Source organism: Prunus mume, linkage group LG2, assembly GCF_029339155.1.
Source record: "Prunus mume cultivar Tortuosa linkage group LG2, ASM2933915v1, whole genome shotgun sequence".
NCBI lineage: Eukaryota > Viridiplantae > Streptophyta > Magnoliopsida > Rosales > Rosaceae > Prunus > Prunus mume.
Window position 1 is genome coordinate 3302303 of NC_142699.1, and position 27883 is coordinate 3330185.

The 27883-nt window shown below is 35.0% G+C and overlaps 4 protein-coding genes across 14 annotated transcripts; 1 reads left to right on the forward strand and 3 right to left on the reverse strand.

Annotated features, from left to right (window-relative positions):
• Positions 1-2331: 2331 nt before the first annotated feature.
• On the reverse strand, positions 2332-2782 carry LOC148919433 (heavy metal-associated isoprenylated plant protein 43-like; the record flags this gene model as incomplete). Its single annotated transcript, XM_089046411.1, is given in 2 exon segments — positions 2332-2548; positions 2550-2782. Coding segments are annotated over 2 exon segments (399 nt in total), but the record flags the coding sequence as incomplete, so codon positions are not given.
• Positions 2332-8763, reverse strand: LOC103319310 (inositol-pentakisphosphate 2-kinase-like). 5 transcript variants are annotated; one of them, XR_016124262.1, is made up of 10 exons: positions 8438-8763; positions 8175-8313; positions 7549-7752; positions 7082-7229; positions 6616-6656; positions 6370-6480; positions 5565-6164; positions 5171-5370; positions 3725-3816; positions 2332-2785 (listed from the first exon to the last, which is right to left on the reverse strand). XR_016124262.1 is itself a non-coding variant. In XM_008220832.3 (9 exons), the coding sequence occupies exons 2-8, from the start codon at positions 8274-8276 to the stop codon at positions 5215-5217; spliced, it is 1362 nt and encodes a 453-aa protein (XP_008219054.2). In that variant the 5' UTR covers positions 8277-8313; positions 8438-8760; the 3' UTR covers positions 2332-2785; positions 5171-5214. The 5 variants fall into 5 exon arrangements, 3 of the variants coding, with proteins under 3 accessions (XP_008219054.2, XP_088902536.1, XP_088902535.1); XR_016124263.1 differs by having other exon boundaries at positions 3725-3866; XM_008220832.3 differs by lacking the exon at positions 3725-3816 and having other exon boundaries at positions 8438-8760.
• Positions 8764-13623: 4860 nt separating this feature from the next.
• On the forward strand, positions 13624-18387 carry LOC103319311 (immune-associated nucleotide-binding protein 9-like). 3 transcript variants are annotated; one of them, XM_008220834.3, is made up of 6 exons: positions 13624-13773; positions 14993-15242; positions 15404-15681; positions 16345-16509; positions 16596-16730; positions 17968-18387. In XM_008220834.3, the coding sequence occupies exons 2-6, from the start codon at positions 15011-15013 to the stop codon at positions 18166-18168; spliced, it is 1011 nt and encodes a 336-aa protein (XP_008219056.1). In that variant the 5' UTR covers positions 13624-13773; positions 14993-15010; the 3' UTR covers positions 18169-18387. The 3 variants fall into 3 exon arrangements, with proteins under 3 accessions (XP_008219056.1, XP_008219055.1, XP_088901805.1); XM_008220833.3 differs by having other exon boundaries at positions 13769-13878; XM_089045679.1 differs by lacking the exon at positions 13624-13773 and having other exon boundaries at positions 14978-15242.
• A 1282-nt stretch (positions 18388-19669) lies between these two features.
• Positions 19670-26326, reverse strand: STK (K-box region and MADS-box transcription factor family protein). 5 transcript variants are annotated; one of them, XM_008220837.2, is made up of 9 exons: positions 26157-26316; positions 24574-24773; positions 21738-21819; positions 21405-21466; positions 20935-21034; positions 20543-20584; positions 20392-20433; positions 20079-20230; positions 19670-19989 (listed from the first exon to the last, which is right to left on the reverse strand). In XM_008220837.2, exons 2-9 carry the CDS (start codon positions 24753-24755, stop codon positions 19986-19988), a joined length of 666 nt encoding a protein of 221 aa, XP_008219059.1. In that variant the 5' UTR covers positions 24756-24773; positions 26157-26316; the 3' UTR covers positions 19670-19985. The 5 variants fall into 5 exon arrangements, with proteins under 5 accessions (XP_008219059.1, XP_016647215.1, XP_008219057.1 ...); XM_016791729.2 differs by having other exon boundaries at positions 19702-19989; positions 21738-21822; positions 24574-24769; positions 26157-26313; XM_008220835.2 differs by having other exon boundaries at positions 19702-19989; positions 21738-21822; positions 26157-26313.
• Positions 26327-27883: the final 1557 nt, after the last annotated feature.

A 27883-nucleotide genomic window follows, 5' to 3' on the forward strand; every position in this document is an offset into this window, starting at 1 on the left:
AATCGCCAACAACCCAATATACCACTCGCACAAGCACTTTAAGGGGAACAACTTTTACTCTTTGACCCTGCCAAAAAGTGGCCAAATTGGCTTGAAAATAGCCAAACTCGTGAAGGTTTTGGTGGAGCTTCTCGAGCTCACGACATAGGCAATAGCCAATAACAACATCGGCTAACTTAGGGAAAATGTAGAAGGAGGAGAGGCCCACCTTTTCCAAGAAGAATGATGGCCATAGGTGGCCGGAGCTCACTAGAATAGCCTTTGAAATGGAGGCATCAACTGTGCAAAAATCCCAAAATTCTCCTTCCAAAATCTGACAATTACAGAGGTTAATCAGAACAGGGGTGGTGGGGTAAAGGTTCATGAATTGGAGACGAGAAATTCCCTACCGATCTCATTGCGTGTCGCCATCGAACGACGCCAGAAATTTTCCTCAAGTGTTGTTTGCCATTTTTTCTCAAGAGACGAGTTAGAATCGGGGAAATAGGAGAGCGAAGAAAAAGTGAGCAGAGAGAAAGTTGTGAGTTTTTTTTTAAATTAAAAAAAATGACTTTTCTAAAAATTATGGTTGTGTCACTGCACTTTTGTTGATCGTAACTCTCTGACTCTAATTTATGCATAGTACATGTCTACAAACTCATGAGAACGATTTCCACACAATGGGGAGTAAACCACTTTAAAATGGCAAAATCAGTCTTGAAGAAAGAGTGGCCTCTAAACCACTTTAAAACGGCAAAACCACCCATTCCTTTTAAAATTTTGAAAATAAAGTTAAAATCCAAGACGATATGTTACATGTTTTGTCATTTATTGGCCCTTTACTGGGCCTATTTTGTTGTTTATGGACTCTTTAGTTGACCTATTTTGTCGTTTACCTCTTTAGTGGGCCTATTTTGTCTTTTATGGCCAGTGTAGTGGGCCTACTTTATTGTTTATTGGCCCATGAAGTGGGCCTATTTTGTCTTTTATATATCGTTAATGGGCTTATTTTATCATTTATGGGCTCGTATTAGGTTTATTTTGTGGTTTACGGGCCTCCAATGGGCCTTTGTGGTAGGCATCTTTGTCCTTGTAGGCCTATTTTGTCGTTTATGGCCAGTGTAGTGGGCCTACTTATTGTTTATTGATTCTTGAAGTGGGCCTATTTTGTCGTTTATATATCATTAGTGGGCTTATTTTATCATTTATGGGCTTGTATTGGGTCTATTTTGTGGTTTACAGACCTCCAATGGTCTTTTTTGGTGGGCATCTTTGTCCTTGTAGGCTTTTAAGGACTCATTTTTTACTTTAATGGCCATTCAGTGGGCCGAATTTGTCTTTTTTGGGCCATTCAGTAGGCCGACTTGGCCATTAATGGGCACGCTGACTTTATCATTAACGGGCCTCATAGTGGTCCGACTCTAGCAAATACATAAGAAACATGAAGAAGAAACAAACTAACAAAGCACAACCCTAAGTGGTGTATATGGAATTAGGTCACATACAACGGATGCATGTGTAATTTATAAAATTCACGTATTATACACACAATTCTCACATATTATTGAATAAAAATAATATATATTTGGCTATACTCAGTTTTCCCCTAATTCGGCTATACTATTTCTTAAAAAATTTCAAAAAAATCTAGTATAGCCGGGCGGCTATACGATTTATATATGTGTACAGATTTATTTCAGTGTAAAAGGCTTTATTGTTTAGCATTTAAGCGTCTGAAAGTGAAGAAAATCTAAAATGTGACGTGACCATATCTTCCAAAGTCATTTTCCTCCAAAACAAACCTTAGAAGGTAAGAGCTTTCATTTCACGGCATTGATTTGCGAACAAGACAAATGCTTATCTTTAATTATTATTTTAGGTATACTACATTTGTATACATCATATCAAATATCCAGTCCATATACCAAAAACCAATCATCATTCTGTCGGAAATCTTCACACAATTATGTGTTTTGCTGAGTGAACCTCACACACAAACCCAATTAAATTCATCCATCAATGAGAGAGAGAGAGAGAGAGAGAGAGAGAGAGAGAGAGAGCATAAATTCTTATTAGAAAACAGGCTACACTTGACGAAGACCTTGTTGAATGTTTGTGACGGGGGCTACTACAATGAATATTTAGTACTTGCTAGGGTGACAATCATATTTACTGTATATGCAGCAAAATGCTGCTGAAACATGGTCGCTTCGCTAAGCCATCTAAAGTTAGAGGACAAAATTACCAGCCGTGGCTTTCCATATGCCTCAAGATTTGTTGTCCAACTGACCATATACTTCAGAATATATACGACTGGAAAATTGACCATAACACGATCAGCTGAAAGACAGATTTGCATTGACAACCAAAGCCTCTTTTTTTGCATTTTTCTCTATTATTAACTCAGAAATGAGTGAATTTAACATGAAATAAATACAACTGGGTATTATTCATACAAGTTTCAGGATGATACATTATGGAACAATAATTGTAACCATCTTTAACAACCGCATACCAGACATCGTACCATCTCTGACATGTCTTTGGAGTTAAAAGGAACAAGGTCTTTCTTCTCATCCTTCTTCTCACTCTGTGGAGGTGGAGGACCTATACTCACAACTGAAGCAGATTTTCTGAATTTTCTCACCTTCTTGATAACCTTTACTGGATCGGCATCCCCAGTTACTGTCACTATATTTTTTGATGGGTCGAGGACAATCGAAGTTATCCCTTCTACAGTTGCTATTAACTTCATCAACTTCTTCCTGCACTTGGAACATAGCAGGTCCACTGACACTATAGTTTACTGCAACAGAAGAAAAGAGTAAAGGTCAGATTTTGTTTCGTACTTGTGCGCTCAGAAAATATAAATTTCATCTGAAGTATTGCAGTGTGTGTCAGTGAAAGATTCCACAGAAAATGGTGCTACGCCAATAACAAATTACATAGCAGAGAAAAAATCAGATGAGAGATGGAACCTTAGACATAAGAAAGCAATAATGATAGAAAGCAAACTGGAACAAGCTAATAACAAAGAAATAATAGATCCAAAGATGCTATATATAAAATGTTCTCTCTCTCTATTTAGTTTGATTATATTTTCAGCACGGCACTTTGGGCATTCTTAGCAAACAAGCTGGTTGAGTACAAAATGACAGTGTCAGTAGTTGGCTAGAAGTAAATGCCAGTCGGAAGGGTTGTTAACTGGGTCACCTATGACCTCTGATATGCAATAAATGCAGAATTTACCATGTGCGGGCACACACACACATCCCATGCTAGACTAAAACACACCTTTCTACAATGCACATCCTCTTTATCTTGAAAGAAATGAGACATTTTATAGCAAAGTTAAAATGATGCAGGCCTGCCTGACTCTGACAAGCTTGCCCATTCGCCTGTTTGTACACACAGGTGTGTCAGCTTATAGCAAATGTTACTAGAAGAAACATGCTCATTGACTGAAGAAAACAAAGATTTTGAACAAACCAACAAATGAGGTTTTAGCTCAGGATGTCTCCAAGAAAATAAAGAAGACCTGACATTACGCAATGTATTGGGATATAGTAATGGCAATCAGTTTCTCAATTCAGCTCTAGTGGGATCAGTTGAGGGCAAACTTGTCCCACTTCTGGAACGTATTAATTCCTTCTTCCCCGTACTTGAATCATCAACTTTAACAGGATTAGATCCACACAAACAAACAGAGAGAGAGAGAGAGAGAGAGAGAGAGAGAGAGAGAGACCTATAGACAGCTCAGGAGCTCATTGTTCAGCACATGATGTAGCCAACCCACGGCCTTTATATTCCACATATATGCTGATGAAAATATCAAAGCTGAACAACCAGAGTTCACAGAACCTTCCATATTAGTCTTAACACCTAGTCTAGAAACATGTTCCAGCATCAGGTTCATTGATTCTTCCAAGTCATTTCTTTTGAATGTTCGTGGTTTGGCAATGTAGTTATAAAACAAACTCCAAATCACACTTCGTACATCAGACAAGTGGAAAATGTCATAAGTTACTGCTCAAAACTAAATGTGTTTGGTTCCATTGTTGAAAATCAAAACTATAAGATCCTTACATTTACCTGACAATTTATTAAAGGATATCAAAATATAAATCTGCACCAATAATGGAAAACTTGAAAAATATGAAGAACTATAAGGAAGCATAAAGAAAGCGCAAAAAGAATTCTGATGAGAAAAACTGGAAATTTAGATTAATGCCTATGCAAGAAATTGCTTGTTCAAACTTAGATAATTCATTGATTCTCTAAAATACTGTTGCTAAAACAGACGCATTATCGGTTAGAAAACACCATGGATGCCCTGGTCCTTTGTTTTTCTTTATATTAGTACTAATACCACAATTTGAAAATCCAGCTGTCTGAATTAATAGGCCATGTGGGCTTTTGATGGAATCACATTGAAGTTAGTTGATACATCACTTTCCCTGTAGAGCCCAGGAATTATGTTTCATCAGTTTCTCCTCATTTCCAATTAAACTTCTCAATCTTATACAACGGTTTTTTATTTATCACATACTCTACTTCCCTCGTTAGTCTTCATGAGCTTTATTAACAACATGAAACACTGATTACGTGCCTCAACAAAACTATGTGAGGACTAAAGCAGCATGCCATGTTTATGCTAATACAATTAGAAAGTTGCAGTAAATATGCATAACTCAATCTAAATTGAATGCATTTGCCTCCTAATGAATGGTAAGTTCAAACAAAATTAGGACATGCCCAGGAACATTTGCAGACTTGCAGTATAAAAATTACCGTAGCTTAATCTATTCTAGAAATGAAAGATTTGCATGGACTGATGATGCATGCAGCGGCAGTCCAGGATATATTTCAAACCAGTTATTAAAAACAGAAAAAAGAACAAAGAAAAGAATTTCATCATTCTTCAAAAACAAACAAAGCCCTTCCCCAACCAAACCCCACATGCAAACACTAAGACAAAGCTTATATATGATAAATCATTGGCACAAAGAAAGAGAAGGGGAAGAGGGATGGGAATAACTTGCTTATATTACTAACCTTGCAAATCAAAAACTTCATAGAAACAAAGGAAATAAAGAAATAATGGCTAAAAGCCCAGAAGTATACAAACAAATACAGCTATTAACAGCAATAATTTACAGAAAATACTATATATCAACCGACTTGCACTTACTCATAATTTGAAGTAAAGTATCTTCCATGGCACAGCAATAAATCTCAATTTGCAGTTTTAAGAGCCATTGTGCTTGTATTTTTCTTTTGTCTTTCCTCAGTTTCCACCATTTGATTGTAGTAGCTTACTATTTTTTTGTCCAACTCATAATATTCTTCCATTTTCTTCAACTGTTTCAAATCCAGGTCAATGAAATTCACCTAGGAAAATGAAACTCAAATAAGATATTAATGTCATAAGGAAAGATATCCCCCACAGGGGATTTCACGTAGGAAAATGCAACTCAAATAAGATATTTACGTGCTCTAGCTGTTAAGAAATGGTATTAAATTATGAGAAGAAAATTTGTAAAGAATGAAAATCAGTCAGAACAAAATGATAAGAAGCTCTGTACCTTGTAATCAAAAAATTGGTTGGTTGAATCTAGATACAAATTATTATATGGAGATCCTGGATTCCCATCTTTCCTTGGTCTAAAACTAATCATCAAACTGCAGTCCTTTGCAGTAGCAGCTATCAAAAAATCCTTCACAATCTTCAAGCTTTCATCCAAAGAGATGGAATGCAATGAAAGATATCTCTGTGACATTTTTTCTTTACCGGATGCTCTACATACCCTGCAAGGCTCCGAAACAATGTCATAATACGCATGGATAGCCCCATCAATGTCAAGATTATCAAGTTTCTGGACCTCAAGGAGCCGATCCAACACTCCAGATTTATGAACTGTCTCAGCAACAAGCAGTAAAAAACTCATTGTGCGCAAGCCATCACCTCCCTGAATAACACACTTGAGTGCATCTTCAAATTTTCCCCGAGTCACAAAATCAGTACTGTCTGCACCACCGCCTAAGCCCCCAAATATTTGAGAACCATTCAAGAATACACGGAAGTTATTCTGCGGGGTTGAGAAGAGATCCCTGATAGCTTTATGTATTCTTTCCTTGGATCCAGAGAACAGATCAAGTGGATTATATTCACTATATTCTGATACCTGTAACACAGGTTTAGACATATCCAGGTCAAAATTAAACATTGACGTTTAGTATTACTACAATAGGACTCTCTTTGCTTATATTTGTGCGCAGAAGTTCTAAGAATTAGATGAGATGGAATTCCCATTGAACATATAGAACCCATTTGGCTGATTTCTGGGTAGTAATTAATTTGACCAGGAGAAGAACATAGTAAAAGCACACCTCTCCTTGATGCAACTTCAGAGCTTGGTGCATCCGAAAACGAGTAATGCTCCGTTTAATGGCATTTCCTTCATCAATGAACTTTGAAGATGGCAGAAATCCACATTTTGGCTATTTTTGGAAACAATTGAAAAGAAAAAAGGAATAACTAAATATATTTCAAGGGTATTACTCATGTGAAGGTAACGAGAAAAAAGTTTACATAAGCATAAAATAGAAACAAAGAACACAAACAGGGAAAAGCACCTTTATCTCCACAGATATACAGGGTTCAACTTTTTGAGTACCTGAAATGAATAAAGAAGAATAAACTATCACTCTTTGAAATTTACACTTAAATAAAAGTGACAATCAAATTATTAATTTATTATGTTCTGGATTGTCAGAGCTTTTTCCTAAGGTCTCAGAAATAAAACAAAACATAAAAGAAAACTTCTGATCATATCTATCACAAGACAATATTTAGATAAATATGTGCACCTACATTTAATAAGATACAAATTTCCTATGATTCTAAGCAGAATGCTGCTATCTCCAGGTTTCTCTCCCTGCTTCTCTGAGTTTTAGTGTTGTGTGGATATTACCTCATATCTTTTACTAGAAAAGTAAAAGGCAAAGGGAGAGCTTTTAACTGTTAGCAACCAAAACAGGCAGACAGTTCTAAATCTTTAAGTGCAGCACCAATTAAAATTGTAACAGAGACACTAATTACCACGAGGAAAAAGAGAATGATCAGACATGAGAAGCACAGAATCACATTGTGTGTCAACTTTGGCAGCGTCAACTCGAGAAGCAGGACGCTGACAAATTATGTTCTTCTCAACCGACTCCAAGAATTCTTTGGAAGCAGGGACACGTATCTGCCAAAATTCTAACTTAAGGTTAAAGAACTAAACCATTTTGTACATCTTACCACATGCATGCATGACTTCACGGGAAAACCAAATGCATAACTATATTGCTGAGAATGAGGGTATTTCCATCAACACTATTGTGGCTTCCCCTTATAAGAGAAAGCTTACAGCGTGACACGGCATATGAAATCCATAATCACTGTCTTGGACCGGGACAAAGATACATACCCCATGTACAAACACAACCCAACTAAAAAATGCCTTAAAGCCCACCATAACTATTTTGAAATGATACATACAAGTACAAGCGTAGATAGCTACATACCCCAGAATCAACGTGCGTGGAACCCAATAGAGGGCTCATGATGTGCTTCACAAACAGTTGGCAAGCAAGTTCTTTGTTAGAGGTAGCTACAATGTCCTCCGTGTCCTTCCACAGAAGACGTTCATGCATGGTTAATGCAGTGGGACTGTTCATGGACTTTGACCCATTAATCGGAGCTTTCTGTAGACGCATTACTTTCCCAATCTACATGGAGCAAGGTACAATCAGTATAAGCTTCAAACACGAGAGTAAGGATGAGGTTGAGAAAGAGAATGAGAGGGGAGGAGTTACAAAAGTGAAAACAAAAACTTGAAAGTGAAAACAAGAGATTTCAGTTTTTAGTTTTTGTTTTCAGTTTTGTCACTCCTCCCTACCATCATCCCTCCTCATCTTCCCTCTCAATCTCATCTCCACTCTCATTCTCACTTTCATTCCCCCTCTTTTTCCTCTGTACTGCACAAAAAATGAAAACTAAAAACGAAAATTGAAAAGGTTATCAAACGGGCCTAAGAAATTCTTCTCTCTTTTTTCTCAGGAAGAAAAAACACATACTTTTAGATAAGTGCATAATTGAAGCTCAGGTGGTGTGTTTTTTGGGAAACATTCAAAGAAAGTATGAAACATACAAAAGCGGGGGCGGATCCGCTGTAACCGAGAACAAGATTGGCAGCGCCTTCGCCTCTGTAAACCCAATCAGCAGCGTCTTTTTTCTCTAAAACAACCTCCATATCTCGGTGTTGACTAAGATTCAGCTGCTCATAGTTACTGCACAAATGAAGATTTTCACTTTTTTTTTTCTATCCAAAACAAAAATCCTCAATGCAAGATCGAAATTTGAGAGTGCCCAATTGAGGAGATAAGATTTGCAAGAATCAGCTTGATAAAACACCTTGCAAGAATCAGCTGACACACCAAACACCGAAGTCGCAGAGAGATGATGATTTTATGAATAAGACCTGAGGCTGAGAACGCAGACCAAACAAAGAAAGTCGTTCGTAGTGGGAATCTTTGTTTGGACTCGAACAATATTTTATTGGCTTATCACTCTCAGTGGCTTCACTTTTACCTTCGCAGCTTCACTTTCTGGGATGCTAATTCCTTTCCGCGTAATCTCACTAGTTATACCACATTTCCAGCACCAGTATGAGACAAGCAACCTAAACCCAAAACCCACTCCGGAAAATTAAAAAGAAAGAAAAAAGGAAACTTTTGAAAGAAAGAAAGAAAAAATCACAAGAACAGGTCGACCGCGACAAGATATCCGAACTTGGGTCGTTGAGTTACACACAACAAAACAAATTGCAGTTTAATTAATGGGCTTGGCCCATTATGCGATGATTACAGAGAACAAACCCACTTGGCACCCCGAAGGCCTATTGACTGTAGAGTAATTCTATAGTGAGGGCCTAATAGATGACTCTTATGTTATGCCCTATTTCTTAATCGTTGGTTAAGGCTAATTAATTTGATCAAATGGCTAATCAATTTGATTTAACTATTAATATATTAGGCCCTCACTATATAATTCTTGATTGACTATAATTACCTTTTGTTGAATCGTTCTATGGTAAGGGTTGAGTTGTTTTATGGTGAGAGTAGTATGGCAATAGGTCGAATCGCGGGTGGCTATGCCATTTCCATCCCCGTCCCCGTTAAGATTTTTTTCCCCCATCCCACATTCATACTCGCAATATTCATATCAGGGATTCCTCGTCCACATCTTCGTTGGGGAATGGGTTTCCTGACCTGCCTAATTACGGAAGAAAAAACCAATATATAACTACTTTGTTGAAAGAAAAAAAAATTACTAAAGCAAGATAATGAATATATATATATATATATATATAATACATACTTATAAGACAATATAAGAATGTTTATATATGTATCGGAAGTTAACTAAATAAATAAGTAGTGTGGTTTAAGATATGTATAAATTATATAAGTATATAATATAATAATATAATATATAAAACTTAGTCGATACAATCAGTTTAATAGAATATTTATATATACTATAATATATATACCTCATCAAAAAAATTAATATATATTCTAAATGAGGAGGGTTTGGGTTGGGGATTAAAATATCATCCCCGCCCCTCCCCAAACATCATACCTAAAAAATTCCCCATACTTGTTTTGTCCTTTATACCCGACCCATTATGGTCAAATCCCTGCTAAGACCCTTACTCATTGAGAAAATTGTTATCCCTAGAGGGTGCCATATATGGGCCATAGATGTGAATCTTCATATTAGTCACATGATTCTTCTGAATAGTAACTTCACTTAAGTTTAAAGAAATGATCATGTGGCTAATATGAAGGTCTACATGAGAGGTCCATACATGGCATCATCATTATAGAATTTTGCACCTTTTGTTTCTTAAATTTAGTGACAGAGTTGTTGGTGTCGTTTGACGTTGGTTGAGGGAGTGCTTGTGTGAATGATGTGTTTGATGGAAAGAAGTTGGTTGTCAAGATGATCTCTCAAGTCCTCAAACTATATATTACAACAAACCGGAAATAAGAGACAATGGTGGATTGGATGGTGCTCAAACGAAAACTCTCATGAATAGAGCTGTTTGTGATATAAAATGTGAACGGTTACAATGATGGTGCTCAAGAAAACTTCAAACAAGCCTAAAAGTTTTCTTGTTGATATAACTATGTGGAGATCTAAGAAAGCTGTATCTTCCTATGATAGCAAAACTCATAGTGTTTTGTCTTTACTATACTCAATTCGGAATCCTTACTTTTGAAATTAGGTTACCTTTTACTTCAAAATTGGATAACAACTAAGAGAATTTGGAAGCCACAAGCCTTTTAACCTCCTTATATATTTTGCAGTTACATTTTAAAATGGGTTAGACAAAAAAGAAGAAACATGAGATTATGACGGTGTCATTTAAGTAAATAAATCGGATTGCTTTGCTCCTACCTTCAAATTTTTTCTTTGAGTGACTTGGCAACTTGCCATGTTGGAGATACTCAATCATAGGCTTGCTTCAATCGAGCTCATTTGGATCTTCCTCACATTCAGAAGCCGTAATGACATTTTAATCAGTAACCTCTTCGATTCTCTCTATTATTGGGAGTAGTAAATGATGTTCCCCAATGATGATTTGTAAATCCATTTCATCACGTAATGTAGCCAAATCAGCCAATGCATTAGCTTTATCATTCTCTGACCTTGGGATGTGACTGAATGAATATCTTGGAACTGTGACATAATATATTTTGCTCTTTAATGGTATGGGATGAGAGTGGCATTTCCTAAGCTTTCTTGACATTTGTAAAGCATAATAGATACTTAGAGGACCATATAAAAGCTTAAGATGAGTCAATATATCATATTTAATCATATGTGATTGTGATGACGCCTTTGCTTTACCATGATCAGGTTTAAGGGCCATTGCCTTTGATGTGGAGACTGGAGCTTCCACTACAACATTATTTTTCAAGAGGGAGACATGGATCTCTTTTGACTTTGACTTCCTCGAGGTATTAGAGGACTTATCTTTCTCCTTTTGTTGTGTTTCATTTGTAGATAAGATGCATTAACCAAAGCGGAAGGTAATCTCATCAATATATATGTCATCCTCGTATTTCTCTATAGAGACCACGTTGCACTGAATGACTTCTTCCCCGGCTACAAATTCACTTGCAAAGAACTCAGCTGGTAAAAACTCAATGAGTGTGTGAGAGACCCTTGTAAGCTATTCATAGTCATCCTTTTGTGGGACCTAAACTTTCGTTTGCGCCCACTTCTTCCTTCTTCTATTTTTTAAGGATGACATGCCTCAAATCTAAACATCGAAAAACAAGTAGAAGATATGTGATTAGGTGGGAAGTGTTTGGCCATGTGCTTGGCTCTTTTAACAAATGTCTTTCACCTCTCAACGGATTCGTTGACAAATGAATCTTCCCATATCTCTAAACTTGGTACAGTCATAAGCTCATGAAGAATGTGAATTTGTGAACCTCCAGATAGTGGCAGATCCAGGAATTTTACTTTTAGGGATCAACTTGTAAAATGTCAACAAACATTTTGGAGAAAAGAGACTCGTACAAATGAAGGACTAATGCTAGCATTTAGTGTTGTAGTTTGATTTTTTTTTTTTTTTGGTTTATTCACATGATGAGCAAATTTCCCCATAATGGATGAATTCTCTATATAGATGACAATTATTATTTTTTCATGAAATAAGATAAATAGATGATTTGTATAAATAGCTGCTTATTCATTACCCAACAATATAAATAGATGACAATTAGAAAAAAGTGATTCTAACTAAATAATTAGCTGCTTATTCATTACCCAAAAACAACATAATATAATTAATTTGTGTTTAAAAGTGAGCAAGAAGATAATTTATAATCTAGGTTTTGGATGGGTTTATTAATATGTGTAAGTGGATTGTCTTTTTATTATAAGAAAATAGATTATTTTTTCACTTTCATTCTTATCATTATCATTATCATTTGTCTTTGTAAATCATTTTTATCAAAATTTCAAATTTCAAATCTCAATAATAAATATTTATAGAAAATATAGGAAAAAAATGTTAAATTTATTTTCTTCTTGTTGGGTTGGGTTGGGTTTTTTTAAATCTAATTGTTGGGTTGGGCCGTTTGTTTTTTTTTTTTTTTGGGATCCTTTGGCAGCATGCACTTTTCAACACGTCATCGTCTTCTTCAATTGGGTGCATCTAATTCTGGTGAGACTGAGTGACACACAAAAAACCTAAGCCTTGAAAAAGTTAGGGATTGTTGACATACAAATGGCAGAAACGCCATCAAGCTTAAAAAAAATCCCAATCAAGTCTGAAGTTGCCTACGCCTTTTGGGACATTTCTAAAAACGTGTGTTGGGCATGAATTGCCTAGCCATCCACCAGTTTGCAGGGGTCAAATTTTCTTCCTCACGCGGCGGATTTCGGCGTTGCAGGGGTCAATTAACTATCCTTGCTTCATTATGGATCCCCATGCCCCCAGACCGTGGCATATCTGGATATGCATGTACCATTGTGACGTCATTGTCGACATTAAAACCTACAGGTTTCGCTCCTTTTGGTAATGATGCGGTGGGAGTGAGTTTCACCTGAATCATATTTGTTATGGGCTGAGTGTATGAGTGACTACAAACAAAATTTTTTGTTTTATGTCTTGTTGGCTTTAGCAGGACGCCTTTATTATGGCAGGGTAATGGCCTTGCAAGCAAAAAGTTCGTCAAAGATTTCTTCAGCATCCTCATTGTCAAAAAAATATTTAACATATCTTCATTCTTTAAGAGTGAGCCTTTTTGGTGGTTCTTTATTTTTGCCATTGTCATTCTTTTTATATGTCTTGACAAACGTGTGACTTTTTTTTTCATTTTCCTTTACCCAATTTGAAAATTTTGGGTCGTTAATTTTTGTCAAGCTATATGCCTTTCCACATTGCTCGTCTTTGACACTAACACATCGAATGATTGGGATTCAATGAGCGGGTGGACTCACTGCTTTGGCAAACAGAATTAACCCATGTTTTATAAATTTTTAGTTCAAGTAGTGCCAATTCATCATCCAAGCATGAATAAAAGTTGAATTGTGCATATGCTACGTATTATTTAATGAATTTTCACTATAAAAACATATACTTAAATTTAAAACTAAAAGCATGGTGTAAATGTGGAGTAGGCCAATTAGCCAAGATATGACGACACCTTATAATGAAAGTTTAATACAGTATATAGAAAAATAAAAGATAAGTTGTGTGACAAAGGGCAGTTCGAGTAATTAGGAGCATTTATTCATGCATGTGCAGTTTTAGGTTCAATTTACTCGGGATTTAGCTAAAATTTGAGAATGAAAAAGGGAAATTTGATATTTCTATTGTTTGGCAACCTAAGTACAAAACTTAATAAATGACATGCGGAAAAAATCATAGGAATTGGAGATTAAGATTTCTAAGTTTAATTTCCGTCAAAAAAAATGTGATGTTACAATTTCTATTGAGCGAAAATTTATTTTTTGTATAACTCATATTATTTACAACATTCGACATACATGAATTCACATTGAAATTATTAATTACAAAATATTTAAATTATAGATATCTAAATCACGTCATTTTATAATTCTATGCGATCTTCAACTCGTTTTACAATAGAGGTTTATTGTGTCAGTGTCTCTTCTCTTATCTTCTCTCTCACTGACGGCGACTGCGCTTCTTTTCTTTGCTAGTAAGTCATCTCACAGTTCCTTATTTTCGTGTTTAGAAAATCTTTTTCCTTTTTGGTTTTTCAAAGAAAATTTCTTTGTTCTGTTTGGTCGACGGGAAAATCCAGGTAAACGAAAGGAATCGAGAATTTTGAACTGTACACTTTCTGCTTCCTTCGGCTCTCTGCGTCCAGTTGAGAGTCGAGACGATTCTCTTGATTTGGAAATCTGAAAGGATGCAAATCCAAAATAGTATTTCTTTTTTGGTTTTAGTTTTGCTTCGTTTTGTCGGCGAACAAACAGTGTTTCTGATCGTTGTTCTTCTTAGCCTCTTTGGCTGATTGAGGTTTTGGGTTAAGCTTTGATCATGGTTCTCTTGCTTTTGTACTTACTTATGTTGATGCGGGAATTCAATGGTTTTTTTTTTTATTTTATTTTAAATCAATGGATTCAAAGGTTAATTGTGGTTAAAATAATATCTTACCAGGTTTTTTTTGTTTTTGTTTTTGTTTTTTTTCATAAATAGAATTGTGACGGTTATGGTACTTAACGCAGTCGGACAAGATCCTTTGCTTAATTTTCAGCATACAAATTTAATTGCGTGTATTTAGGTTTGCAATTGTTTTAAATGGAATTAATAAGTAATATGTGAAATATGGGTAACTTTGGTGGTGCTTTAGTTGTAGTTTAGAATTTTTTATGTGGAACTTCCTACGATTGCTTATAAAATTGTGTTGCTGTGTTTGCTTTTCTTGTCCTATTTTTTTTGGGAACAATTGTCACTTAGATATGGAATTGTCGTGTAGATCCATGGAAATACATGTGGCTTACTATTCATGTTACATTTGGCATTATAGTGCATTGTCTCTCTTTGTACAATTAAAGAGAAAGTTTCCATCCACAAACGAAAAAAGTTCATTGACCATGTTTTGAAATCATGGTCTTCTCAGAGTAAAAGATGATGTTTTGAATGAAAGGTGACTTACATAATTTTGTCTCTACTAAAAATGGAGATATAACCCCAGAGTTTTTGGAATTCTGGTTTAGCTTTTCATGAAATAAGTCTTTGTTTTATTTTATATTTATGCATTGGGCATGCCATACAAACAGTTTTCCATACAAACAGTTTTCTACAGTTCTAGACATGATTTTGTCAACATATAAGATGGATGCAAGTATTAACACTTATGTGATGCATACTTTTTTCATTATGAAGTGTTGACAGAATTAAGTGCCTTCTAGGTATCCTGATTTTATATAATGGGTGGAAGTTCGATTGATGATGACTGGGAGCTTCCTTCACTGTCTAGTGCAGTTCGCACTGTGGTCTTAGTTGGACGTACTGGTAATGGAAAAAGTGCAACAGGAAACAGTATTCTTGGAAGAAAGGCCTTCAAGTCCAAGACCAGCTCCTCTGGTGTTACAAGCACTTGTGAATTGGAGAAAGCTGTATTGAGAGATGGACAAGTTGTAAATGTTATAGACACTCCTGGTAAAATCCTGCTGATTTATAATTTTCTAAACATCTATTTTAGTTTTCTCTCTTCTTTCCTTTTCTGTAGTAGGGAGGCAAATGTATAGAGTAGTTGTATTTGGTCTTTGGAAGCTATCCTTTCTTCTCATTGTGTTGACTTGTGTTGTACACTGGTGCAGGTCTTTTTGATTTTTCTGCAAGGTCAGACTTTGTTGGCAAAGAAATTGTCAAATGCATTGATTTGGCCAAGGATGGAATCCATGCGGTTCTTGTAACTTTCTCAGTTAGGACCCGGTTTTCACAAGAAGAAGAAGCTGCACTACGTAGCTTGCAAACTTTGTTTGGAAGCAAAATTATTGATTACATGATTGTGGTCTTTACTGGCGGAGATGACCTTGAAGAAAATGATGAGACTTTGGAAGACTATTTGGGCCGTGAATGTCCAGAGCCGTTGAAGGTTACTCACGAACATTCAAGCTTGTCCGTGACTTTGGCTTATTTTCTTTCTTTTCTATAAACTATTATGATAATTTCATTAGTAGTAGTGTTCATTTCTGAATGAGTATCTACCCCTTAACTTTATTCTCATTTTACTTTGATGCGTGTAAACTATTAACACGGTCGTGCATATTACATCAAACATAGTTATACGAATGTTTGGATTTATTTGCTACATAATTGAGACAATTTTCATCAACTCTTCCCTTTTCAGTTTGTACAATTTACATGAATGACCAAGAAAATTATTTTTGCGTGGGCTGTCATTTTTCATGTCTTTGTTTAGTTTTTTCTTTGGGCTGGGGGATGTCAAAGTTGGTTTTGTATAAAATATGTCCTTAACAAAGTGGACTTCAAGAATATGTTAGAGAAGTTCCCTTTCCTTCAGATGACTATTGGCATGTAGATTGCAGTAAATTTCCTGTTAGTAGCATGGTACAAGGGAAGATTGACTGATGCAGCTTGCCTGAATCGTATTTCTTAGAGATTATTATAGTCTGTTATTGTGTTTTCATATATGGTTTGTAAAAATTTGTTTCCACTTTCTTTTCTTAATCCAGTGCTGTCTTGAATATAAAGATAACATGTACTAGAAATCTAACCAATTCTTGGATTGATGTAGGAAATCCTTGTTCTGTGTGAAAATCGCTGTGTGCTTTTTGATAACAAGACTAAGGATGAAAGTAAGAGGGTTAAACAAGTGCAGCATCTTCTCTCCCTTGTAAACCAGGTCATAGCTCAGAATGGTGGACGACCGTACACTGATGAGATATTCGCTGAAGTGAAGGTACTATAATTATTTATAATAATTTTTTCCTTAAACTGTCACTTTGTTCTAAAATATCTTGATCAAATAATTATTGTATGCGACAGAAAGGGGCTATTAAACTACGTGATCAACAAGAAGAGGTTAATTCCTTGAAGGGGTATTCTAAACGAGAAATATCAGATTTGAAGGATCAGATGCAGCGTGCATATGAAGAGCAGCTTAAACGAATTACTGAGATGGTAACAGATTTTCTAAGTTTTCACCTGTCGTGCTTTTGGATTTAACATTTCCTACAGTTTTCTTACTTGGCTAAAACTAGAATATCCATGTGCCGTGATCACAGTATTGACCACCCCCTGTTAAACCATTAGAACCTATATCTAAACTTAAAATATTTAGTAAGTGGTATTTGGCAGTCACTGATTTCCTTTGAGCACATTTCCCCTTGCCAGTACCTTTTAGACAAGTGTTGGCATATTAATTGGAGATACTGAAGTCCTGAATTAATTTAGTAGGCCCAGGGTTGTAGGATGCCTTCACTAATTTAAGACATCTTTCATTATTGTCCTTGGGATAAGCATGACCTGTCGTGATTTTACAAGAAGATTCTTGTTCTGTCATATAAAATTTTGGTATGCTTAATGAATTCAGTTATAGTTGTTGTCCACCATATTTTTATCAATTGTCAAAATTTGATTGAAATAACAGACACTTCCCCCTCCCTCTACCCATGTTTCTTGATCTGGGGACGCAAAATCCAGCAACTAATGAGCTATCTCATCTACCTGGGACATGATCTATATTCAAGTCTGTTGTATCTATGTGATATCCTTAGCCCCAAGTCTGTGATATTGATTAGAAAATTTCTTTAGATCTAATTTTGTTTTTCCCTCACCTAGCATAGGTGTGGTGCTGCACAGTTTTGTGTGTGTTGGCTTGTACTCTTATCAGACTTATTATAATATTATTCCAAAATGCATAAACTGTTATGTAAACCTCAAATATGTTTCAACAGCATATGAGATATATGCTTAATACATGAGATGAAAAAGATGGATTTATTCCTTGTCTAGTTAAGAGTTTTGAGTGATAGTGCAGAATTTGTCAGCTACAATTATTAAATTGTATAGAAAATTCTTCTTGACTTAAAAGATTTAACTATCGGATGGATTTCCTTAAATCAATTTCATACCCTTAAGGCATGTTGGCTTTATATCTGGTTGTTTTTGGAGTCTAGTGTGAATAATTGTCATTTGTTGAAATGTTTTTTAGTTGTATAGATAGAATGAAATGAAATTTCTATATGCTGTGACTTGTATTATTTTGTTTTCAATTCTTGGGGTAGGTAGTGTATGTTGGGGAGTAGGAATCCTGTTTAGCGAAGTAGGAAATGTTGACAGGCCTTGAGAAACATAAGCATACATGTGTTCACTTTGATTGGTGTATTTCTTTATTCACGATTATGTTGTTATACAGGTTGAGTCAAAGTTAAGAGAGACCACTATTAGGCTTGAGCAACAGCTGGCAGATGAACAAGCTGCTCGACTGAGAGCAGAAGAGAATGCCCAAATGGCTCAGATGAGGTCGGATGATGAAATTCGAAAGCTTAGAGAAAATCTTATGAGAGCAGAGGAAGAGCTTCGTAAAAGAGGTGAAGGCAAGTGTGCCATTCTTTAATGTAATTCTTGATAAAGATAAGTGATAAGGAGAGTGATCATCAAACATCAAATCTCTTCCTTCATTGAACCGTGGTTGATGTGGGAGTTTGCTGCAACTGTTTGTGACAGCGATTGATATTGGTTATGATTTGATCCTCTTTATGTAAATTGGTAGGATGCTCGCTTAAAATTTCAAATTTATACCTATACATATATTTTATGCCTATATGTTTCTCTAGTTTGTTCTTTGATGTCTATAATGTTTGGCTTACAATTTCAGCCATATGTTTCAGTTTCAGAATGCATACACTTTATTTTTGTGCAGGACATCCCCCCTCAGCCCTGGAATTTGTTGCCGGTCAAATCCAAAGGTTGAGATGGGATCAGAAACTGAATCAAACCCTATCTTTTCACTCAAAATTTCTATGATGAGTTATATCTTATGGTTATCTCTGTTCGCTTGCTTGCTTAATTTCTACGCAATTTGAAAGCTAGGAAGGCGATCCAAGACAAGGCCCTTGCATTTTGATCTTTGTCACAAGATTAACCTGACCCAGACCTAACCCATAGAGAATCCTTGCTATTTTCAGCAAGCAGGTTTATGATATGTTTTGAAAATTTCGACCTGGAAAAGTTGATTTGGCGTGGAATAGATGTCACTAATTTGATAACCTCAGGCTACTTTTAGCGTGTCATGAAGTATATATAGGAATGCAATCACCACGTTTGGTGTCTGCGATTGTATTAAATAAGTTTAGGAAGGGATAAGTTTTCTTCGTGACTAGTTCATCTTTTAGCTTTAACTCGGGTAAAACTTTGAAGTTGGTCTCCATTTCTTACAGGCATCCTAAGGGGCCTTAGGAAAAGAGAATAGACATAACTGTGCCATTCTTTTGATTAAAAAAGAATAGCCATTTTCCCTTTTGCCTTTTCTCTGGCTGATACTCACCAACTACAAGATAATTTTCTTTAAGATTTTGTTTTAAGACTAACAAGATGGCAGAAGAGGCGATACAAGTTAATGTAAAGTTCTGTAAGGACCATCTCATGGACATAAAACAATAGGATTGTCAAAAGAAGAACATGAGATTAATTGTAGGTGGATGCCGGAATTGATGGGCTTCATTTTAAAGACAATGCTGCATGTTCTATTATAGAGGAATTAGTGTTTTTTTATGAATTGATATTGCAACCATTCAAAATTTGTATCACTTCGATTCAACCTCTCTTCTTGAATTGTGGGTTTATGAGTGTATTCATGTTTCTAAAGCTATTTTTAAGTATATACATTAGTTTCAGAAGCATGAACGTTATGGTACGAAAGCTGTGCATAATTTGAACCCTACGGCACAACCGACCGGTAGCAAATCACCGAGCCCTTCTGCCATCCAGTCACAAGAAGACCGACCGATCCCCTGCATTATATCTTGAAAACATTTTAACAATGATGTGCTAGACAGGACTACCTCCTCTATTAATCAGCTGAAACTTTTAACAGCACAAAACTAATTAACAACTGATTTTCTGACCAAGTTATGCATCGCTGCCACAATTAAAAGCTGTGCAATTGCCGAGTACGGTAAACTTACTGAATTACCAGCCTTACAATAGTAATTATTCTGGAGATTGAGCTAAGTCATATAACAATCTTTCCAAGTACATTTCCATGTTCATATGCAGCAAGCATATGCTAATTATGTAAGTGCTTCAGCAGTTTCTAAAAATGGCAATGTTCCAGAACTATTGGACACACTACACTACTAAAAACAGTAGGCAGTCACATCATTATTTTGAATAAGATTGAGCTAGCATTTGCTGAATCTCTCTCCAAAAAGCTTACCTGCATGAGTAAAAACACACAAAATAAAGTGAAAAATCATAACATATATATAGATAGTGATATGCAGATAGAAGGATATAAATATTTACCCAAGATGGAGAATCTTCTTGTCTTGCTGTGGGTAGGTTGCTCCACCCTCCATCATAGTTTGGCTAAAGAAATTGCGAGAAGCTAATGCCTGGATTGCATTCAGCTCTGGCCCAACCATGTTTGCTTGTTGAAGCCTCTCAACTTCTGAAATCTGAGTTTGGAAAAAGATATCATATATTAATATGGAAGCTTTCGATCATGACATAAATATTGCATGTTGGAATGAACATTAAGAGCTAAAAACAGAGAAGAGTGCAGTAATTTGAGTGTTATTTTCACTTATTTTTTACAAAACTTAATTTCTTCCGATACCTTAGTTCGAAGACACACATTTTCGTTTTCCAGCTCGATCTCCTGCGTAAAAAAAAAAAAAAATTTAGAACATCATTCCACAACAAGCTTCAAAATTCTTCTAAAAGAAAACTAGCCACATATAAACTGGAATTAGAAGGAGAGGATTTACCTTTTTCTGCAAGTACTCAATTTCTGCAAGCAGCATTTCATGCTGTTCTCAAGAAGTAGATAGCAGGAAAAAGATAACATTAAGATGAGAAGAAAAGTTGACATTGGAAGAATATGCATGTGTGCATACAGAGTTTTTGTAACCACAAATGTAAAAGTTTATGTGTTAATTAAGGTTCTCATCGTAATAAATTAAGGCGATAAGTACACATCAACTACCACATAATCCCATGAGCTAATATGATCAGAAATTTGGCACGATCTCAAACAACATAAAAGACTATGAAAGTCTAGGAAATGGCATTAAAATTTTAAAGTTGACGAAGCTGTGCTTGGTCATGCATTTTTTTTTTTTGGGTAATTAACTTTCATTCGATTTTCATCAATTCATACCTTCTTGGACCTGATTCTATTAATGCCTCGTTCAAGCCTATTCTCCAGCTGCTTTAGCTCTTTCACACTCAAAGTACTCAAGGCATCTCCCATTAAGTGCCTACAAGCAAAGAATATTTGTATCCATCCATTACCGAAATCATATTGCCTTGAGATGTAAAACTTAATAGGGCAACTATGATATTATATATCGTCGGAAATAAGATCCATACGACGTCGTTAGACTGTTGATTACAATACTATATGGTGTTGATTACAATACTATATGGTGTTGCCTATACAGAGATGCACAGCCAATGTAGGGTTCTGATGCCATGTGGCCATGGTGTAACTCTTGAATTTCCATTTAATGAATGTTCACTTTTTAAAAAAAAATATTATTATTCTCAATTAATGTTGGTTTTATGTTTTAACGTCATGATTTGGTAAACAAATGTGATGTATGTTCTTTTTCGAGTTGCATGAATCACCTGTTGGAATTCTGCAGCATTTGAATCTGTTGCCTCAGCTTTGCCGATTCCTGTTGATAATACTGCATCAAGACAAAAGGAAAGCATACATTGTTAGCCTTACAACCTATGCATTTGAATCTTTTTCACATTTGTTATAAGAGGATTTGAACCTAGAATCTAGCCCTCACCCATGAAATAAAAATCACAAATATGCTTAATTTTCCGTTTTACAATGAATGATGAGCAAATATATCATACTTGAACAGAAAGATTTATATCCTTGATTGTTGATTAGCTTAAAACAATATATAAGCATATCAATTGGAATGAATACCGATGGAGATAGCTTACTTGAGCATTAATTTCAGTAATGGAGGTTGAACCTGAGCTATCTGAGCAAGCCTTCTTGTACCTCTCTATAGTGTTTCTTATGCTGCTACATGTCCAAATATTTAAGTTGAAAGTGTCAAAAGGCAGTGCAGATCTCGATTTCCTTTTCAAATACAAGAATGAAAAAGAGAAGAAAAAAAAAAGTTGATCGACATTGTCCAGGACTGTACCGTTTATTAATTTTTGGAGTCTTTTGTTGTGTGTTGGGCTAAATGATTGATATAATGGTGTTGTAACTAAAGAAAATTGAGTTATTGTGAGTTGGAACGGTGGACAAAGAAAAATTCATTTTTTAGGATAGTTATTCTCTTATATCAAATAAATCTACAATACCTGATACATTATTATCGATCTTTGGTCAATATATCAACTTCAACAAATTGTTTACCAAAATATAAGTGTCAACTAATTTTTTCCACTCCAAACACCAAACATGATCATCTTTGGTTGTTTTGGAGTCAAGGACTTAATTTGCAAAACAACCTCAATGGGACGGTGTCAAAACATTTGAAGGGCCAGAGCTAAAAGAACATATGATGGAGGAGATGGGACATGAATGAATGAGATATATAAAGGGCACAATGCCTAGGAATCAGCTTAAACAGGAAGCACTATATATGCATGTTGTGGCTCTCAAGTCAGTCAGTTCAATTCTTTTGTGGAGGGCAGTGACAGCTACAGGCACTTTTTGCCCAACTTTCAATATTTCTTTTCTCAGCTATATATATATATATATGCATACACATATACATTCACCACTTAATAAATAAATAAATAACTATTTTTCAAAATTGCGAATTTTTAAAGGGTGAAAATTATATAGCCAAACAGGGAGGTTCTCAAAGCTAGAGATGGAAGGAGAAGACAGAAGAAATCTAAATCCCAGAAAGATGAGAGAGATTAAGTACTGTGCCAAGCAGACAAGAGATTCTCTATAATTTATTTTTGACACTGAAAAGGAATAGGAAGAAAATTTTGACATTGAAAAGCAACAGAAAGAATGTAGAAATTAAACACATGCATTGCAACAAAAGGCTGAGTGTACGTCTAAATTCAAGAAATCTCATAGAGCAGATTCTATCAAACGGAAACAAAAAAAAAAAACATCAGAAAGCAGAAAAAAAGTGGTCTGTGTATTTTAGTTAATTCCTTTAATCTCTTTTTTGTGTTTTAAAATTTTCTCTTACCTGCTCTGACCGCATTTACGATTGCTATGGTACCTAAATTTAAACATTTTTGCATATTGCGATATGATAATTGAACATTTTTGCATAGCGATCAATTTCTAAAAATGGAAACCAATTTCGAATACGCGCTTGTTTAATTATATTTCAATATTTGAAAACTTGTGTGCATATTAGTGAAGTATTATTGGAAAATAGTGGATCATATCAGTTAGTGATGCAGACACATTTTTATTTGAATGTGTATAATTCCAGGTAAACCATAATGACAAAATAATTAAGATGAATGAATACGATCTTGAGAAAGATTATTAGCTCCAAATCAAGATGAAAAGTACATCATAAATAAACAAATCTCAAGTAATGAGAGGATGTAGTTTTGTGGGTCCCATATGATCTGAAGAAATATGGGCATGCATGCAGATACAAATATGCACAGTGCTTCACATTCCAAGACTCATCATAGACAGCACAATAGTCAGTTCACTTAATTAACGACCCCTCAAAGAGTCAAAAAACTAGTATGGGTTAGTTGACTTGACACGCAGCATGCCACGTGCCACCCATACATCAAAACGGAAACCCTAGAACTGAAGCAATGCAGAGAGTTACTTACAGTTCCATGTTCTTTTGCAAAGGGGGGTAGATATTGAACCAGAAATTAGAGAAAGCCCTAACCATCCAATATGAAAATTCAAGTTTTTTTTTGTTTTTTTTAAAACCCTTTTGAGTGAAAACCAAAGTGAAAAGTTGAAGCTTTTATTTTTATTTTTACTCAGAGCTTTATAAAGACAAACAGAAGGGTAGGAAGGGTTTTGAAAGCAGAAAAAGGAAAGGGAAGACCTTCAACACGTTATTATGATACACCAATAATATACAACTGCAGGAAGCCATGCATGGGAGATTCTTATAGATTTTGCAGCACTGAAATTCAAGCAAAATAAGTACCAAAGACACCCGGCAAGTACTGGATTCTTATCCATGGAAGTAGGTCCAAATTGGTGCAAGAGTCAAGTTTGGTTTCTTTTCCTACACGTTTTGGTCTTAAACAACTGTGAGTACATTAATGATACAACAATAACATATAAAATTAACAGCAGCAGCTTAAAGCTAATCTCTATTTATTTACCTTTTTAATATATGTTTAGGGGATTCCTTTATATGAAAAAAAAATATAAATAGAACTGCAGCATGTACTAGAGGATTCCTTTAAATCAAGCCAAGGTAGAGGAGAGAAGAAAACAAATAAAACCAAAATGAACGTAATAATTGTGCATCTCTCTGTACTTCAAAATCTCAGGCTTTGAATACTATGATCACAGTGGCACAGAAAATCATAACCATCTGCAGCAGTGTACCAACCAAGTGAAGAAAGGAACTCCTTTTTCCAGTCTTGCCCGAGTTGAAGATTTTGTATTTGTAAGGTGATGTAAAATATATATGTGTATATATGTGTGTGTGCATTATGCAAATTAATTAATCTTTATGCATTCCAAATTGAGAAATAAAAGAAGGGTCCAAATTGCTCATATCATCATAAGCAAGTGAAAATACTTAATCAACGCCGGTGAAGAAATTACTTGAGAGGTTAAGCAAATGATGAAATTAGTTACTTGTTGTTAGAGTACTCGTAGAGGCGGCCTCGACTGGAGAAGACAATGAGGGCAACTTCAGCATCACAGAGAATGGATAGCTCATAAGCTTTCTTCAGCAGTCCATTTCTTCGTTTGCAGAAGGTCACTTGACGGTTTGTGGTGTTCTCGATCCTCTTGATCTCAATCTTTCCTCTCCCCATCTTAATTTGAAGACCTACCTAAAACAATAAATTAGCACACATCAAAACTGAACTTCAATCATTATTAGTACTTATTAAAACCTCAAAACTGGTTTTATATATTTCATGTGTATAATTAATTGACATGATTAAGAAGAATTCAGAACATAAAAGAAAACATAAATGACTATACATTCAGCAGAATGAACTCTATAGAACCCTCTGACATTCTCTAGCTAGCAGAGGGAAAAGAGAAGCAAAACTAAACATTCAGCAGAAAGAACTCTATAGAACGAGAAAGGAAGAAACTTTTCTAATGGGTTTATTGGAGGAGATCAAAGCCTGAAATTAGGTAAACCAACAGATCTTAAAGCTCAAAGCTTTCATTATAACTTGACAATTTATATACGACCAAATTAACAAAAAGAACAAGAACTGTTCAGAAGAAAAAGATTTGGTAGATATGGAAAAGCGTAGAACAAGAACTGTATGTATCAAGAAGAAGAAGAAGAAGATGATTTTGACCAAAAAGAAGAAGAAGAAGAAGAAGTTGACGAATCAGGAGATCGGATAATATAACAACTGTATAAATTAAGGACAGCATAATAATGTGTCAGAGAAAAAAAATAGAGGAAATCAAACAAAAAGGTGACAGGAGATCTTGAAGAAATAGATCCCTCTGAGAAGTATATGAAGGCTGTAGGCCACTGAGAAAACACCAGTTTGATTAATGTGAAGACTAAACTAAGCACTGAAAACATTACAAAATATTTATATATTCCCATATATAAATATCATCTGGTACCAAAATCCACAGCATACTGAACAAGTTTGTGGTAGTCATGACACCATTAATACTGGTGCATTAACTTTTTCTTGGAAATTCTCTCTCTCTCTCTCTCTCTCTCTCTCTCTCTCTCTCTCAAGCTTATGAGAGAAACACAGATCAGTAGCTAATGCATCTGTTGTGTTCATTGAGCTAGCTAGCTTGTGAGCATTAGCAAGAAGTTAGCTGAAGAAGACGGGCTGAAATCAAATAGAAGGACCTGCTAAATATCATGTTCAATATATATAAGAAAATACATATTACATATAGTCAAAGAGTAATTGAAAAAGTTAACAGAAAAAAAGTGAAGAAATTAGTCTGAAAGATGAAGCAACATAAGATTTAAGAACACTAAAACGCAGAGTTTCTTTTCAAGGTAAAATAAACAAAAGAAGAAGGGAAGTAAATTAAGAAGGGAAGTAAATTAAGAAAGGAAAAGATTCTCTGTTGTTTCAACAGAGATCTATGAGATCATATATATATATATACATATATGATGAGAATTAACTAATCATCAGAAACATATAATTTTTTTTGTTTCCATGGATAGGAGATGATCTGCAACCCAACATTTGCCTTAAAAATTAAGAACAGACCTTTACTTTTGCTTCCACTCCGTTCACTTCAGCTTTCGGAAAATTTCTAATCCCAAAGAGGCCAAAGTGTAGAGCCTTGTCCACTTTTCCACGCCAATTATAGCCTCTTTCTTTCTTTGCTCAACTTTGATATTTGTGTGTATGCATGTTTCTATGTGAGAGAGAGAGAGAGAGAGAGAGAGAGAGAGGTTGGCCTTTTTCCAAAATGGGATAGAAGATGTGGTAGTTTGAGCTGATTTGAAGTAGCTTTACAGGTTCAAATTCGCTCCATAAACTGCAAGTTTTGTTCAATTTATAAATATATTTGATGCAAAGAAGAGCCTGACTAAAATGCCCCTGAAGAATCTATAGGGCTAGATCTATGTAATTAATATGCCATATGCATCAAATGCTTGTGACTCTTCTCCCCAGAGAGAGAGAGAGAGCAGTACTTTGTTTGTTCGAGAAATATTGCAAAAATGTACTTGTCATGGAAATTAATTACCGTATGGAAGATTAGGGTATGGTGCTTTCCACGTATGTTTACACTAGCTGTGTAAGAAATAGAAAGGAAATAAAAATCCCAAAAAAAAGGAGCAATTTTCATGCATGCTTAATTATTTTCTAAAATACAATAGCATCCTCTAGCATGAGTTTAAGGTTATATTTTGTTTGAAAAGATAGTTTTCCTCATACGACTCATAAGCATGCATATATTTTTTCTTCTTAATTTTTATGTGATTCCAACATGAAATTCTGGCTTTTGCTTAAGCGAATAATTATTTGCAATATTATTTGCAATTATAAATCTATTTAATCAATAGTATTTTTGTGTTAAGTAACTTGTAAGAGTGACTAGCTGTTTATGGTAAATGGCATTCGAATTTTTAAACTTTAAATGAATCAGTATGGTCCTTTAATCTTTTGGTGCACACATCAATTTCGTTATTGTTATCATTGCATTTCATCAAAATGTTTGTTAAAACTGATCATTTGTCATTTTACTTGACAAATTTTAAAGGAGTATTTTTTTTCATCAAAATATAGCACATCCACGCCCAATTGACAAAATAAAACTAACATCATTGACTCAACAATGTCACATGCTTTCTATTTATGATTTCACATTGGGGTTCTATCAAGAAGAGAAATGATAAAGAAGTTACCTTCATTTTATCTTATGGGTAAAGAGGTTGTATTTTGACAAAAATTACTTCTTTAAAGTTGGTCGAATGATCAATTTCACATAAAGGCTTGTTACTGTATTAAGGACCTAATTGATGTGTGAGACAAATTATTAAAGAGCACATTGATTGATTTGAAAGTTTGAGCACTAAGATGAAGTTTAAGAAATTCAAAGATTTATGATGAAAGCTCATAACTTAATATGGTTCAACGTTGAATTTGGGTTAGTTGGAAATGATATGCCACACAACTTTCTTAGTAAGCATCTTACGGAGAAGTTTTTAGTTTTAATGAACTCGATTGAAAAGTCACATTTGCCTATAAATAATATGTCATATACTTGCGACATCATCATTTTAAACAGAAAAAATCATAGACTTGACGATAAGGACTAATAGTGCAACACGATACCTAATTGGGAGACCTCTACAACTATTTTTGGAGTTAAGTAATCAAAATGTAACTACATGTGTATAATTTAGGAACCATTGCTACAATTAAACGGATTGAAAAAATAATCAATTTAGCACCAAAATACGTGATCAATGAATAACTTGACCAAA